Consider the following 13277-nt stretch of genomic DNA (forward strand, 5'->3'; position numbering starts at 1 on the left):
AATTATTTAAGAATGTAATTATGTAAGAATGTTAACACTGTTATAATCTTTTTTTAGTATAATACTTGTGTGGGTAGAAGTGAATCATTTACTGCTTGCAAACCAATGATGGTAAGATGATGTCATGGGGTAGGACTGGATAAGTCTGACTTCTTCCTACTCCATTCAAGCATGTACTAGGTATAAGCAAATTGATATTGGATTAGCATTTGTTGGATATGTGTAAAATTATGTGTGTTGATATATCAACTGTCTTTACATGCTTGAAAGAATAAATAAATAAAATAAATAAAATAATTATCATACATTCATGTATGTGTATATATGTTCTTATGTTGCATGGTTAATATATACGTGTGATAGTGACAATTTTGTTGTGTCTGCACAATGAAAAAGATTTATCTACTAACCTGTTTTGCCAACTATTTTGCACAGAATATATCTTAAACTTGCTCAAAAAAGTCACCAGATATTACAAATTACATCACATACTAGTATGTGATGTAATTTGTATTCATGACATCATAATGTAACTAATGTATCAAAAGGTATAAACCCAGGACAGGAGGCCATTGTTGACTATGCATTATGCCAGCAACGGAGGTGATAAAACTGCAGCAAATGTGACAGCTTGCCATATGTGTAAATGGGAGAGGCGACTTGAGGACAAAGGGGTGTGACATGTTATTTCTGGGACCTGCCACAAGGGGAATTAAACTGCATCTAAATCCATGTGCTGTGGGAAAAGATGGGGAGAAATGTGGCCACAAAATGTGTATTGGATGTATTCTTGAGTCTATAAGGCAACAATATTATAATAAGATAACCTTGTTTGAAATGGGTTTGACTAAAAGAAACTTTTGGTTTCCTCTATACTACTAGGTACTTATACTATATTGACTGGGTTAAATAGAATTGCATTACTAAAAAGAGACCAAAATACAATTTTCATTGACTAAAACTAGACTAAATGTCATCAGTTTTCGTCGACTAAAACTAGATTAGCCTAAAAAGAGTATGAATGTGACTAAAACTAATAAAAACTAAAATGACAGCTTCACACAAAGACTAGACTAAAACTAAAATTAAAACAGGCCACCAAAAACAACCCTATTGCACACAGCATGCTAATGTGAAGAAATTGTGATGCAACTGATTACTCTATTCCACTGAAGCTGGTACTGGCGGTCTACATGCTGCATTCACACAATGTCAGCAGAATGGGAAGAACAGGAACACTTGGGACTTTTCATACATTATCCTAAGGCAATTAGTCCTAGTGGTAATCACCAGATAACCAGCCTAAATTTCCCATTTGCTTCTGTTGCATATTTTAGTGGTCCGTTTCCAAGGAATACCAGATACAACAAACAAACAAACATGTACTTCTTAGAAATTTTGCCAACAAAGGATGTCATTCTGTTATGACGTGATTCTGAGCACTTCTTTAAAGAAGAGTGACCGATGCATATTTTTAATAAATGGGCAATTCTTTACTAAAGTGCTTACAGAGCAAAGCTGATCCAGCAGTGGTGCCCTCATCAGAAGCTGATGCTGCTTCAAATGACAGTTCAGAGGAAAGGGTGTCGAATTTGTTTAAAACCATATTTCCTCATTTCCTCTGTCCTTGTCTTCAGTGGGAGGGACTAACACCCAAGGCAAAGAGTTTAGTGAATGGATCTACTTACTACAAAACAGCACAGCTCACTATTATGAAAGTTGCTCAGTGGTATATACTCCCCCCACAAAAAAAAAACACCTTTCATACTTCTGGATTCCAGCCATAAAAATTGCCTTCATGTTTTTGTGACACTGAGAAATGATGTACTGAGTCATTCCTTTTCCAGTGATCCTCTACGAGAAATAAAAGCTTTGGGACAGTGTGTCCCGTAAAGTTGCAGTAATGAGGTTTGGCCATTACACCACAACAGCTTCATAGCCCAGTGCCAGGGATGCAATTAAGGAAATTGAGCTCTACCGAAAAGCTGGAGGAAGGGAAAGAATAAAGAATGAGGGGAAGCATGTGAGGGAACGTGTGTAGAAAGACAAAGGAGAAAGGATGACTACAGCTCCTTTCACTGGTATTCAATCCTGTTATTGTATTCAGCCCCTCCCACCACCACCACAACACACACCAGCTAGAGATGAGGCTTTACATCCTACATCACTGAGCCCCCTTTAAACATACACTTTCTCTTATACCGGGGAATGCTGACACAAACCCAGGTAATACAGAGAGTGCACAATATTAACGTCAGTGAACCTTTGGTCCTTTTCTACAATTCCCACTAAAACCAACAATGAACTTTGTGTACTTACTATAACGTGTGGGACTCCAAAACCTGGTTTAGCCCGCTGGTCTGTGCCCTAGATGACCCGCTGTTGTCTGAAAACTTACATTTTTTCCCTCACCAACTACATGTGGTAGACCTTATTTCAGAAAAGAGCTTAAAGGCTCTGAATGTCTATTACCTTTTGTAATGTCCAAAATACACAAGAGCCAGCTTCACATGCATGTGATCTCTGCTCTGCTAGCTTCTTATGCCGCACTGCACATAAAAGTGTGAAAGCTTTTAACACAAGTAGGGATACATAAAAAAAAAAGTTACTAATAAATTGCAGTTCTTATTTGAAGCATCTTCTTTTTAAGGTCTTTGTACTTTTGCCTCTTCTCAGTGAACATGCACATCTTTACTAAATGTTAACATCTATGCAGAGGTTACCTGTAAGTGCTTCAGTTAGGGCTGGATGATGTGTAATATCATGTACAGTATGAAACTGCACCAAGCACAATAAGGTGTATTTAAGGTCAAAGGTCACATAAAAATAGTTGGCTTGATAATTTCACATCACTTACTCCCATAAATAATAAACCTGTATAGGCTTTAGAATTCAACAAGCCTAGTTACTTAACTGTCACTACAGCAGCAAGACAAATAAACGATGAATCCTTTCTAGATTTAGAGTTCGTTACACCTCCACTGTGGGGTTACCGTGCAGCTCCATTGCCAGTGATTATAAAAATCAGAAAACATTCAGAGTAGAAAGCTGAAACCATAGAACAGTTGACATTTTATCAATACTTCTGCTTTAAAAACAAACCTAAAACCATAGGTCTAAAAGCAACCCAGTGCATCTACTATTTATTAGCAGTTGTAAAAACACACACACGCAACTCAACAGTCCCAGTCTCTGTAGTCACAGCCAGAGTGTTCAAGCACAGAACTGGAGATGACTGTGGCTGGACTCACACAGAAAAAACCTCATACTAACCAGTAGAAGGCCACTTTATCACCGAGTTTCCTCTCATGGACATTGCGGTCGAGGAGATTGTAGCAGATGTTGGTGGAGGCTCCTTCCATACACTTGACAAAGATTTCTCCTCTGGTCACATCAAAGTTGTAGTCAAGGAACTGACCTGTGTGTTTGTTCTTCCAGAAGAAATCTTTGGCAATGTCTCCCCAGAACTCTGCAGGACAGAGAGAGGGGTTAAAAGAGGATGGATTTTCTGGTGAAATAATTCATATGTTAATAAATCACACTTAGAAGATGGAAGGGTCCACTTTAAAAAAAAGCCCACAACCACTGCTCATATATAAATTTCAAATGTTAACATTTCACAAACACTCAAAATTACAGATAGACTTGTGAGTTGCATGTTCTTTCATGAGCCACATGTATGACTTTTTTGGTTAATGAAATGTTTCAAACTTAGGAGAGAAAACGGCTTTACATTGCTGATCACAGCTTGCATGTAGTCCAATGCAGCTGCTGAAACATTATGACGTATATCACCGCCAAAATGTTGGAGAGCAGACAAACCAAACTTGAAGCACTATTCAGTCTGCAAGCCAGAATTTGAGCACGTGTACAATCAGATTTGAGCTTGCAGTTTTCACCAGGGGTTCTGGCAATTTCTCAGTTCATCAAATCAAAAGAGGTCAGTCATGTTCAGTTACGTTACATAACCAACTGCTGTAGGGTACCAAAACTATGCCTTTGTAATGACATAAAAACTACAGAATTTCCCAACAAACTGAATATAATATTAGTTATTCAGTGTCAACACAGCTGGACTTACGATATTACAGACACCAAATACTGCTCTTTGTCATGGTTAAAAACCACCCAGCTTTTATTATGAAAGTAGAAGGAAGTGTCTAATTGTGTAATTCAGGTGATGATTCCCAGGTTAGGCTCTGCTCTCAGTGTGAGTCACTGACATACAGCGGGTAAAATAACCATTTTTCTCTGTAAATATATTTTTAAAGGTGCTGTTGACATGAAATTTTCACATATTTTCATACATAGAACATAAAACAAATAAGTTCAGAAATTAAGTTGTGTAATAATAATAATAATAATAATAATAATAATGTTATGTGGAATGACACGGGCATCAGTTTCAGATGCCTCCTGGACGCCTTCATAGGGAGGTGTTCCAGGCATGTCCCACTGGGAGGAGGCCCCGGGGAAGACCCAGGACACACTGGAGGGACTGTCTCTCGGCCGGCCTGGGAACGCCTCGGCACTCTCCCAGAGGACCTGGAGGAAGTGTCTGGAGAAAGGGAAGTCTGGGCATCTTTGCTTAGACTGCTGCCCCTGTGACCCGGTTCCGGATAAGCAAAGGAAAATTAATGGATGGAATGACACAGGGGAAAGTATTGAACACATGAAGAAAGGGAGGAGCAAAAAGGCACGGAAAGCCAAGACACCAGTTGAAATCTATCCCAACTAATGGCCTATAAGAAGGTGTCTCATTACCAAGGTGTCACACAAGAAACATCTCATGATTGGTAAAAGCAAAGAGCTCTTTCAAGACCTCTGCAACCTTATTGTTGCAAAACATACTGTTGGCATTGGTTACAGAAGGATTTCTAAACTTCTGAATGTTCAATGAGCACTGTTGGGGCCATAATCCGGAAGTGGAAAGAAGATCATTTCACCATAAACTGGCCACGACCAGGTGCTCCTCGCAAGATTTCTGACAGAGGGGTGAAAAGAATTATCAGAAAAGTTGTCCAAGAGCCAAGGACCACTTGTGAAGAGCTTCAGAAATACCTGGAATTAGCAGGTACAATTGTTTCAAAATAGCACTCAACCGCCATGGCCTGTATGCACACTCACCACATTGCTGAAGAAAACGCATGTTGAAGCTCATTTCAAGTTTGCTGCATAACATTTAGACAAGTCTGCGAAATACTGGGAGAATATAGTCTGATCAGATGAGACCAAAACTGAACTCTTTGGATGCCATAACACACACCATGTTTGGAGGTCAAATGGCACTGCACATCACCCCAAAAACACCATACCAACAGTCAAGTATGGAGGTGGGAAAATCATGGTGTGGGGCTGTTTTTCAGCATACGGCACCGGCAAACTTAATAATTGAAGAAAGGATGAATGGAAAAATGTACCGAGACATTCTTGATAAAAATCTGCCATCTACCAGGATGATGAAGATGAAATGAGGGTGGACATTTCAGCAAGTCCATGATCCCAAACAGGCAGGCAAGGAAACTCTCAAATGTTTTCAGAGAAAGAAAATAAAGTTGCTACAATGGCCCAGCCAATCATCTGACTTCAATCCAATAGAAAATCTATGGAAAGAACTAAAGATCAGAGCTCATAGAAGAGGCCCATGGAATCTTCAAGACTTGAAGACTGTTTGTTTGGAAGAATGGGCCAAAATCACACCTGAGCAATGCATACAACTTGTTTCTCCATACAGGAGGTGTCTTGAAGCTTGAGGCTTTTGTACGAAGTATTAAATAATTTCAGTAATCGTGTTCAATACTTTTTCCTTGTCATTCCATTTAATTACACATAACTTAATTTCTGAACTTATGTTTTCTTTGTATGTATGGATTATTTGGGTTGTTGCCAACATCTGGTGTAAATTTCATGTCAACAGCCCCTTTAGAAATACATTTACTGAGAAAATGGTGACGTGCTCAATACTTATTTTACCCGCTGCATACATATGACGGGCATGGTGTCACCGCTTCCCTCCGCTATGCAGAATGAAGCTAAATATTGTCAAATAACTTACTAAAAAATTATCACTTGTACACACATCAACATGATAATATCTACCAAAAACCACAGAAGTGACCTCTGAGAAAAATGTATCTGATTTTGAGTCCCATCTGCTAACACGGAGGAGGCTGGGTTGATGACCTATACTGCAGCCAGCCACCAGGGGGCCAACACCTTGCAGTGGCTTGACCACTGGAAACTGTCATGGTGTTCATATTTTCTACCATCAATGGGCTGAGTCTACATTTATGGGACTGAAGACTGCCAAAAGTAAACACAAGCACAGCTTTGATCATTGCACATATGTGAATCCCTGCTGCTCTCAAATCATCAACCCTCACTCTCAGTTGTGATTCTGCCCTTACCTATGCCCTCTGAAAACTCTGACTTGCTAACTGAATACTGCTTGAAAATTGGTTTGTATGCTCACAGAAGTTTTGGTGTCAATATACTTGTACAAAAAAAAAACCTGCCAGCAGCTGAAAATTCATATGTGTTTATTTAAAGACAAAATGGCAGGAAAATGTCAATTTAACAAGCTGCAACCAGAGAATCTCTGGCTTTCTTTGCATGAAAAACAAACGTCTTTAAGAGATTAGCTGGTTGTCAAAATAGCTGCCATGTAATTTCCAATCAATCGCCAAATCCCTGCAACTCTAAAATGCACAAAAATATGTCTTGACTGCAAGTCAAGACTTCTGTGTAAGGGTGCACCATGCACCGACATCCCATCGGTGTAACTTAACAGAGACATCGTCAGTAATTAACTACATTTTTTTGAAGATGCAACTAGAACAAAACTTGGTTTAACTGTCAACATTGTGAACTGACAATTCTGAAGAATTATCTTTTTGCTGTAAAATCTTTTTGGTCATTCCCTTTGATACAGTACTTTAAGTTCAAAGGTCAAAGCTTTTATTGTTATATGCACAATAAGGAAACAAGTTTCCTTGTAAATGAAATATAACTAAAGTATCACGTTTTATGTTTGTTTTATAGCTTTTGTAAAACCCTTAAAGATACAGTATGTAACTTTTGTCAAATATTTTACTTAGATATCTGCTCCAGAACCTGTTTTAGTGTGGAGAGGTGCTGTTGAAGTTTCCTATGACCCAGACTCATTGAACGGCAGTGCAGAGATATTAGTTTCTAAAAGGGTTTGAGTCGGGTTTACCTCTCTAACCAGTCAGAGAATTTCAGTTATTCCTGATCAGTAAGTTTTGTTGCATTCTCATTTCCTGTAATTTCACAGTGACAAATATCTGAGAAGGGAGCAGTGAGAGAGAGGGAGGGAGGGGGGGAGCAGTGAGAGAGAGGGAGGGAGGGGGGGAGCAGAGCAGGTTGATTTGGCGTTTCATGCTAGTGCTACCTTAAGTTACATTCTGTAGATTTACGTAGTAGAATAACTAAAGCTGTCACATAAATATAGTAGCACAGAAAGAAAATGACTCAACCAAAGCACCTAAAGTGCTTTTGCCAAAGTAAATGTAGGCTAGTTACTTTTCTCCTCTGGTGACAGGTGTACTCAGTGCAGTTCTCTTTACTTGTCTGAGGCAATTTGACTGTGGCTTACCATCTGGATTCTCTATCGACTTCATGTAGAGTTCTTTATATTTCTCAAAGCTGGGGACGTGAGCCTCTTTCTTCAAGTCGTGAGACCCGAGAAAGACGCCTTCCTTCGGCGCTTTGTCGGGAATCATCTCTGAAATGTCTTCAAGTTAGCAGACGTGATAGCGAAGCACACTACACTACACGACACTGACTATACGCCTGATAGCGATCGATATATGGACTACACGGCCAGAAGGTCTTACAGATAATATCAACACTGTACGACGGACGAGAAGGCTGCACAGACACCCTTCAAGCAGCACAGTTAACCAGTGCAGCCAACCTAAAGGCGAGCTGGGTACTACTTATCAGCAAAGTTCATTCAAACTTCCTTGTTTAGCAGGTTGATGTTTGCTGCCGTTTTGTTAAAACTGTGCGTGGAAAGGCCGACTTTGGAGGCGATACATGCAGTTGCGTCTGTTAAGTAAAGCCCAGGTTGCTTCTGGTGCAGCTCGGAGAGAATATATTTGCTCCAGAAGGTAAAATCCTACAGACACAGACACGGGTGAGTGGCACCCTGCTAAGCTAAAAGGCTAAGCTAGCTCACTCCTGCAGTAGGTTACAAGAGGAAAACCAGCAAGAATCGCTGGAGCACCGACGCAGAGCCCCTCTGTTTTAGCTTTATCAAAATAACGTATTTTTAGCTGTCAAACTAGAAGCTTCCTCTCAGTCAGCGGAGTGTCTTTCGTGCGGTCCCTGAAGGTGAACTGTTTTCGACCCAGCGACAACACTCCGCTCCTGTTTCTTCCTTTTTCCTTTGACAAGTACAGTGGAGCTGAACTCTGGTTGGGCTCTGACTAGCAGCCAATCAGGGCTCACGACGCATTCACTTACAGACTGAAGGTCCGAATTTCTAAATACATGCGATCCCTTGTTGCATTCAAGTGATTATGGTATATAGACAAAAGTTGCTTTTAGGGAACACGGTAAAAAGCTACTTTTATAAGGTTTTAGGAGGCAACACGCCTCTAAATAATATCTGAAATCTTCATGCAGGACAAAAAATGTGGAATATAAGACTTTATAAACACAAAAACTGAAACTAAAATTTCTTTGCATCATAGTAAGACTTTATGTGATGCCATGTAAAAATGAATATAAAATGTAAAAACTAAAATATTTGTTTGGTATTTTATGTAAACAAATGGGTCTGAGTTACATTACTATAAGCTTTGAAGAGCTAAACCTAATAATATATGAAGCTGTTTGCAGAGTTAACAAATGTGTATATTTTAGTTTAGGAAACATAAATTAGGTCTTTAGAAAACTATGACAAGTGTTATGACAGTATCAGCATTGTCAAACACTGCCCTCTATGGATAAGATTGTGTATTGCATTAATATTTGAAAAAAGATTAATATTATCAGACAAAAAAAAAAAACGAAAAAACAAACAAGTATTATTTCTTCCATTAAGCCAAAGCATGTACACATAAATACAAACTCAAAGAGAAAAGAGACAAGAAGAAAATCAATGGGACAAAATGGGAGAAAAGAGAAAAACAGAAGAGAAAGCAAGAGAAGAAAACATGAACTTGTAACCTCTGTAAAGAGCTTTCTTCAACACAGTAGAAAATTGTGGAAGCTCCACCAATCAAAAAGATACCACAGGGCCAATCTCTTCTCTCTTGTTCCTCCACTGTGGCACAGAAGGACAATGATGGAAAATCAGGCCAACTCACTGACTGATTCTCCACAGACTCACCCATCACCTCTTCCACCAGTTTCTCCAGAAGACCAGGTCCTTGGCTCAGTATGGCAGCAGTTCTCCCCTGCTCTGCTGATCGCAAACCTGCCAGTTTCATCAGTCCAGCTGTTATGAGGTTTCTTTGCACACTGACAGTTTCCTGCCCTGCAGCAGTGGGTTTTGAAACAGATGTTCCTCCCTTATATTACCATACAGTACAACTGTGAACAAGAGCAACAATTGCTTGTCATAGTCCAGGCTCTTCATTCTACAGTGGAGAACAGATGCTGTTTCAGTCCAGACCTAGTTGTTTATGATAGAGCAATCTGAAGGCAGAAAGCTATTACATGACTGCAGGGGTCAATTGGTCCCTGCTCCTCCCAAATTCATTTACACTACCAGTCAAAGGTTTGGACACACTATCCCAATGAATTGAATAGGAAAGTGTGTCTAAATGTTTGACTGAGTGTGTACATAAAAGAGGCTCAACGGCCAAAGCATACAGCTTCCCTGATAATGGATATCCCTGCCTAATGCCTTTCTTAACAGGGACAGGCTGACTGAGTCTACCCCCTTTCTTTATTGGAACAGTGACTTGTGAGTACAACTTAATCCATGAACTAAACTTTGACATGAAAAAAAAAAAAAAATCAATGATCAACACTATCAAAGACTTTCTCCTGGACAGTAGAAAGAAGTTTTCTGATCCCAGCTGACACTGGACAAGAGGCAGGGTACACACGGGAAACAGTGTAAACAACACTTTAAGTGTGTACTACAGATCAATCTTAAATGAAAATTTTAAAGCCAGTTTGGAGCCCATCTTGCTTTAACTACTGCTTGTGAACCGTTTACCCCTCCCAGATTGTCTCCCACCTTTAGACAACTACATTTGAATGTCTGTAACTTAATAATACAACAAAATATTTTTCTGTTACTTTGTTCTGTCATCTTACTTAAATTTCTGTGAAGCTGTGTGACCAAGAACTCAAGACAAACAGACAAAAACCCAGCCCAACATTGATGGGGAAATAATGTTTTATTGACTGTACGAAACTTGATTCAAGAAAATTAAGTTAATTAAGTAACAAAGAAAAACAAACACAAAGTCCAGCAGAAACAGGAGAAAGAGGAGAGGGGTGTGGACAGAGGGACTCAGGCGACACTTGGCCCACGATTACATCCTTATTGTCAGAGACTGGTGAGAGGAGAAAGGTCAAAGGTCAGTCACTGTTACCTTTAATGCCACCATTTCACTTTGCTCAGGCGTCTTCAGCAAAGACACACGTGTGACGCTCCAGGACGTCAGTCGCACTGGGGACATGCCATCATCCAGAGAAACGGGTTTTTTTTCTCTCATCTCATTTGGGAAGGCCTTAAGATGATGATCACACATCACCAGGGCAACCATGAACTCTTTCAGGAGTGAGCAACTGACGCCACACAGTCCTTCTCAGTAACACGTACAGTAACACACATTCCTACTATCATTAAACCAGACAGGAGTCAACACACTATGTGAAATACTTTGTCAGGAAAATTACTTGAAGTTGCAAAAACCAGGCAACTGTCAAAACCTCTTCAGTCATAGTGAAACAAAAAAGATCTCCTTAAGAACCACACTTGACAAGTAACTGAAGGGATTACAACTAATACTGACTCACTAAACAGACAAGTTAGTCAGGGAGGAGGTTACACTGGCACTGGGCTCAGTACAGAGGCCAGTGTGTAAAAGGGGACATCTCTTCCCCTTTGACACAGCACAACAAAAAGCAGTTCTTCACTAAGGCTCAACATCACACACTCGTCAGGACTGCTCAAAATGCGAGAGCCTGCTGTTCTGTTACGGTTTTCCTGCACTTGGGGGGGGGGGGTTTTACGCTGTGCTGTTGCCCTGCAATCTGTCCGTCTTCAGTGTGTTACAGTTGTTTTGGCATTAACCCACATAACACAAGAGCTTCCTGTAATAGCTTCTGCTTACTACCAGGAAGTCCTGCTTAGGGACATCCTGGTCTATTATGAAGTTTGAATATAATAAGCGAGCTATAAAACAGCTTCCAAGTGGTTGAATCTGTCCTCTAGCACCACAAAGACCCTCAAAAGCTCCTTAAAGATATAGGACACCCTGTAGCTTGTGCTATTTTTAGAGCATTTATTTCACCCAGCTTAGAGAGGAGTGGGATTTTACATCTATCACTCAGACAGCTAACTATTTGGTTTGCTTGGGTTATGTTTCAGCATTCAGAGTACATATTTGGAAAGTACAGCTGAAACTTTTACGCAGTTAATTGATAGAAAAATATTAACATGCATAACTGACTTAATGGATTCAATGTTTGAATCATTGTCCAAGCAAAGGTGCCAAACATGAGTTGGTTCCAGCTTTTAATGGATTCTGAGGATTTGATGTTTTTCAGTTTCATATCAATATAAATGGATTTTTTTTTGTTTCTGGCCGTCAGCCAAAACACCGCATTTCAATGAAACATATTCTGATCTAAGAAATCGTGAGCCATTTTTCAAAACCTTTTGAAGGTTTATGATGGTACTATCACAAACAACTAAGCAGAACAGCCAACATTTATTAGCTGCAGCCCTACTGGGAAGCCCTACTGATAAAGATTAAAAAAAAAAAATCTAAACACAGACACGATCAGAGTCTACAACAGTAGGTTACAGTAACTTTTTCTATCTTCTTTGCACAAAGTTATACAGCATCTTCAGTGACAGTGTTCTGTTGTATTGCCTCTGTACTTCAGCACATTAGGTTTGAAATTAACCATGTTAAAATTCTGAGTATTAATCTGGAGTGAAGTTACAACCACATCATGTGAGCGGCGCAAGAATTACAGCTGTTCTTATGCACAGTACACAATTATATGAGCATGCGTAAAAAAACAAAACAAAACAAAACAAAAAAAACGTTAAATTAAGCAATTTCTATACATTTCTTCTTTGTTTCATGGACAGCATTTATTTTCAGTCTTCAGCAGTGAAACAACGTGACCACATGGAGTGAAGAAATAACTGATTTTGACAATCAAGAACTTTCCACCGTTTGGTCCTACAAATCTGCTCAGTCGACTTGTTGATCATTTCCTGCTCTAAAAACTGGGTGAACTACAATTCCTGCATTGTTCAGCAAATGTGGCTGTGAAAACTATATAATGAAAGCTAAAACAAACAAACAAACAAACAAAAAAAAAACACTCAGCGCTTTAACCTTACATTCAATCCAGTGTGCTGGAGTATAAAGACAAAACTAAAGGAGCTGCACTCACACATCACCATAAGGTAGACTGGTGTGTCGAGGAGCATACATTGTCAGAAATAATTTGGAAAAATGTTTCAAATGTCAAATTAGAAGTGTCATTTTTTAAAATTGCAGTCTCACTGAAGGCACAGATAACCCAGGCACCCTCTGATTTGTGCAACAGTGTTTGTTAAAGGCTCACAAACTGTCAAATATCAAATCATGTAGCTAGGAAACTGAATACTACAGGACTCACTACCTTGTTTATCCAAAGAGGAAAAGGCTCAATTAATAACACCCCAAAGCAGAATAGTCTTTCATTTAATTCAACAAAGCATTTTGCAAGTCTGCTACTGTGGCACCAGTCTACATTTATGTTACTGTAGAAACAAGTTTGCATCTTTCTTCTAACAGGTGGAAAGAACAGAATTCACCAGACATCCCTGCATTAATTAACTAGCACAAACATGGTAAATATGTTTTGTTTGCTTTATGAGCATCTGATGGAAGACAGGCATCTGCTCAACCTGACGTGAGCTGTTGTCCAAAATACCTCCAATGTTGTTTATTTTCACAACATTAAAATATGACTAACAGTACAAATATTTGCACAAAACAGCAGACCTAAAATACATTTTTGAAAAGTTTGCTTATGAAAAATGAATTTAATGAATAAGGCCATTG

General features: G+C 39.3%; 1 protein-coding gene across 4 annotated transcripts in view; it reads right to left on the reverse strand.

Annotated features, from left to right (window-relative positions):
• acss2 (acyl-CoA synthetase short chain family member 2) overlaps window positions 1-8579 on the reverse strand; it is a 70655-nt gene extending 62076 nt beyond the window's left edge. For 2 of the 4 annotated variants that reach the window (XM_020609111.1, XM_020609113.1), the window contains exons 1-2: window positions 7616-8579; window positions 3274-3469 (exon numbers count right to left, since the gene is read on the reverse strand). In XM_020609111.1, coding sequence (XP_020464767.1) covers window positions 3274-3469; window positions 7616-7742 — 323 coding nt within the window. In that variant the 5' untranslated portion in view covers window positions 7743-8579. The remainder of the gene's footprint in view (window positions 1-3273; window positions 3470-7615) is intronic. The other 2 variants (XM_020609112.1, XM_020609110.1) reach the window with 1 other exon arrangement.
• Between the last annotated feature and the right edge of the window lie 4698 nt (window positions 8580-13277).

The sequence above is a fragment of the Monopterus albus genome, unplaced genomic scaffold, assembly GCF_001952655.1.
Source record: "Monopterus albus unplaced genomic scaffold, M_albus_1.0 scaffold98.1, whole genome shotgun sequence".
NCBI classification, from domain to species: Eukaryota; Metazoa; Chordata; class Actinopteri; order Synbranchiformes; family Synbranchidae; genus Monopterus; species Monopterus albus.